Source organism: Octopus sinensis, unplaced genomic scaffold, assembly GCF_006345805.1.
Source record: "Octopus sinensis unplaced genomic scaffold, ASM634580v1 Contig16884, whole genome shotgun sequence".
NCBI lineage: Eukaryota > Metazoa > Mollusca > Cephalopoda > Octopoda > Octopodidae > Octopus > Octopus sinensis.
The window spans coordinates 11718-16241 of NW_021834649.1; the positions used below are offsets into that span (position 1 = coordinate 11718).

Sequence of the window (4524 nt, forward strand, 5' to 3'; positions counted from 1 at the left end):
CCGCACCACAACCCGGCTGCATCACATTGCGCCGTTGCGGGCTGCAATTGCAGGTGCACCGCCTTGCAGCACTGCACCGTCCCACAGCGCTACGTGCTACGCCGCTCCAGGCACCGACACAGCAACTCCCCGTGCCACGCGACACGGCCCTGCACCGCATCGCGGAACCACTGCACGGCACGATACTGCACCGGATCACACTGTACCGCCGCAAACAAATGCACTTCAGTGCACCACGGTAGTGCACATCATAATACACCGTACTACACTTCAAAACACTGTAATACACTAAATAGCACTGTACTATACCTCGACGAACCATACAACACTGCACCTAAACTCGCGGCGCAGTGTCACACTACAAAATCCCACTGTGCACCACACTGCAACGCATCAAATCGCACCCAGCTACGTTGCACTGCGCCGCAACACATCCCACTTGAATACACCACCCGACACAACACTGTCCCATACTACAGGAGACCAAGTTCTCGCGCGGTATACAACAACACCTCATACTTCATCACGAACTGTAGCCACCTGCATTACACCACACCAAACTACATCACAGGCGGCAAGGCCATACCTGCCTCCGCATCTGACTCCGCCGCAAAGTACATCTCCACACCTGCCGCCTCACCGTGGCGTGCGAAACCAAACCGCAGTAAACCGCCAGAGTTTTTGCAGCTCAACTCCACGCCGCGCACCTCTGCGTCGCAACACACTCCACAAGACCAAAGTACATCACAGCGTGCTAAGTTGCATAAAAGTACACCAGAGTACGCCACACTGCAGAGTGCGTCGCAGCGTGTCACATCGCGTCGAAGTACAACACAGCGTGCGAAACCACTTCCAAGCACACCAGAGTACGCCACACCACGAAGTACATCGCAGCGTGTCGCATCACTTCAAAGTACATCACAAAGAACCAAGTCACATCAGAGTGCATCAAAGTACGCCAAACCACAAGGTACATCACAGCGTGCCAAAGCACATCAAAGTGCATCAAAGTACTCCACCTCGAACCAAAGTGCATCTCAGGACGAGACACCGCACCAAGATACATCCCAGTACGAGACACCGCACCAAAGTACACACCAGTACGTCTCCCTACACCGCCCCAAAGTAGAGTACATCCTCACCTACAAAACAACAGCACCACAGGCTGCACGCTATCGTAACGTCACACAGTATATCAAACCGAATCGTCCAACCGTACACTACGCCACTCCATCGTACCATACCACTCCAACGTACCATACCACTCCGAGTCATTCCAATTTATACTGCATCGATCCACACAGCACTGCAGCAGCGAATCGCACACTTCACTATATCACTCAGCAGTACACGCCATCGCAACAGACCAACCAACACAACACTACACTAACCTACAACGCACCACTCCAAACTGCACCGCAGTACACTGCATCGCAACAGACCAACCGACCCAACACTACGCTAACCTACCTCGCACCACTCCAAACTACACCGCAATACACTGCATCGCAACAGACCAAACGACCCAACACTACACTAACCTACATTGCACCACTCCAAACTGCACCGCAATACACTGCAACACAACAGACCAAACGACACAACACTACACTAACCTACATTGCACCACTCCAAACTGCACCGCAGTACACTGCATCGCAACAGACCAAACGGCACAACACTACAGTAACCTACCTCGCACCACTCCAAACTACACCGCAATACACTGCATCGCAACAGACCAAACGACCCAACACTACACTAACCTACATTGCACCACTCCAAACTGCACCGCAATACACTGCAACACAACAGACCAAACGACACAACACTACACTAACCTACATTGCACCACTCCAAACTGCACCGCAGTACACTGCATCGCAACAGACCAAACGGCACAACACTACAGTAACCTACCTCGCACCACTCCAAACTACACCGCAATACACTGCATCGCAACAGACCAAACAATACAACACTACAGTAACCTACCTCACACCACTCCAAACACCACCGCAATACACTGCATCGCAACAGACCAAACAGCACAACACTACAGTAACCTACCTCGCACCACTCCAAACACCACCGCAATACACTGCATCGCAACAGACCAAACAACACAACACTACAGTAACCTACCTCGCACCACTCCAAACACCACCGCAATACACTGCATCGCAACAGACCAAACAACACAACACTACAGTAACCTACCTCGCACCACTCCAAACACCACCGCAATACACTGCATCGCAGTACACTGCATCGCAACAGACCAAACAACACAGCACTACACTAACTTACACTGCACCACTCCAAACTTCACCGCAATACACTTCATCGCAACAGACCAAACAACAAGTAAGTTACACCACACTACCCCAAAACACACCGCATTGCAGTGCACCACTCCATAGCACAACTACACTCCATCAAACAGTGCCATCCCACGCTACACCTCTTACCCTACACTATATCCCTGCGTACCACACTCTGTACCACCATCCTCTGTATTACTACACTGCGCCAAACAACACCACCCTAAGCGAAACTACATCGCTCCACACTACAGCAGACTCCTCCACACTATATTCCCACTCCACTCCACTCTACAACCCCTCATACTTCACTTCCCCGCACCACACTTACTTGCACTACACCTCACTGCACCACGCACCGCCTCACTGCACGAGACCACATCCTCTTGTGCCAGACCACAGTGCGCTGCCGCAGTACACCACTCTACAGCCAGGTGCACTACACAGCAGCGCACCTCAGTACACTACCTTGCAATATACCACACCACTCCAAACCACTCTCAATTACGCCGCACCCCAAACAACCACACCAAGCAACCCGGCACCCCTGTGGACCACATCGCCCAACAGTGCCACTGCGGTACCCACGGCCACACCAGACTACTTTACATCAGCGCAGACCGTACCAAGCCACACTCCGTTGCCGCACCCTGAACTGTATCAAGCTGTACCACAAAGTACCACACCCCGTCACACTGAAGGACAACGTGCCACCCCGCGTTCAGCCAAGAAGACCCTCACAACACCACGTTACACTACTGCACTAGCTCCAACCACAACAAAGTACGTTGCCCCACAACAAACCGTGCTTCGGTATAGCACACCACACAGCACCAAAACCACAAGCCGCAGCGTACTTTACCGTACCAAATTACCCCAAAGTACGACATATAACACTAAAGTACAGCAAAGCAAGCCTTACTACTCTGGACCACATCTAGCTACATTGCAAAGCACTACATCACATCGCGTCACACCCCACGAAACTAAACTAAGCCCCACTGTACTAGAGTCATCAGCAGTAGAGTCCCCTCCATTAGAATCAATCCCAGCAGAGTCCGTAACATTAGAGTCCCCTGCGTTACAATCAATCCCAGCAGAGTCCGTAACATTAGAGTCCCCTGCGTTACAATCAATCCCAGCAGAGTCCGTAACATTAGAGTCCCCTGCGTTACAATCAATCCCAGCAGAGACCGTAACATTAGAGTCCCCTGCGTTACAATCAATCCCAGCAGAGTCCATAACATTAGAGTCCCCTGCGTTACAATCGATCCCAGCAGAGTCCGTAACATTAGAGTCCCCTGCATTAGAATCAATCCCAGCAGAGTCCGTAACATTAGAGTCCCCTGCATTAGAATCAATCCCAGCAGAGTCCATAACATTAGAGTCCCCTGCGTTACAATCAATCCCGGCAGAGTCCGTAACATTAGAGTCCCCTGCGTTACAATCAATCCCAGCAGAGTCCGTAACATTAGAGTCCCCTGCGTTACAATCAATCCCAGCAGAGACCGTAACATTAGAGTCCCCTGCGTTACAATCAATCCCAGCAGAGTCCATAACATTAGAGTCCCCTGCGTTACAATCGATCCCAGCAGAGTCCGTAACATTAGAGTCCCCTGCATTAGAATCAATCCCAGCAGAGTCCGTAACATTAGAGTCCCCTGCATTAGAATCAATCCCAGCAGAGTCCATAACATTAGAGTCCCCTGCGTTACAATCAATCCCGGCAGAGTCCGTAACATTAGAGTCCCCTGCGTTACAATCAATCCCAGCAGAGTCCGTAACATTAGAGTCCCCTGCGTTACAATCAATCCCAGCAGAGTCCGTAACATTAGAGTCCCCTGCATTAGAATCCATCCCAGAAGAGTTCATAACATTAAAGCCCCATGCATTAGAATCCATCCCAGAAGAGTTCATAACACCAGAGTCTACTGCATTAGACTCTACCCTTATAGAGCCCAACACACTTGAACCCACCCAACAAGAGTTCACAGCTCTAGAGTCAAACCCACAAGAGTCCAACACACTAGAGTCTACAGCGCCAGAGGTGAACCCACAAGAGTCTAACACAGTAGAGTCCATAGTACTAGCTAACACCACATCAAACTGCACAAAACCTCTCCCTACCAAACTTTACCCAATCGACCCCCACCCCACCAAACCGCACTTCACGACACAGCACTCTACCCCAGGATGCTCC

The 4524-nt window shown here is 51.0% G+C and overlaps 1 protein-coding gene across 1 annotated transcript; it reads left to right on the forward strand.

The window, feature by feature from the left end:
• Nucleotides 1-296: 296 nt before the first annotated feature.
• LOC115230947 (adhesive plaque matrix protein-like) lies at nt 297-2978 on the forward strand (the record flags this gene model as incomplete). Its single annotated transcript, XM_029801052.1, has 2 exons — nt 297-2367; nt 2895-2978. Coding segments are annotated over 2 exons (2155 nt in total), but the record flags the coding sequence as incomplete, so codon positions are not given.
• Nucleotides 2979-4524: the final 1546 nt, after the last annotated feature.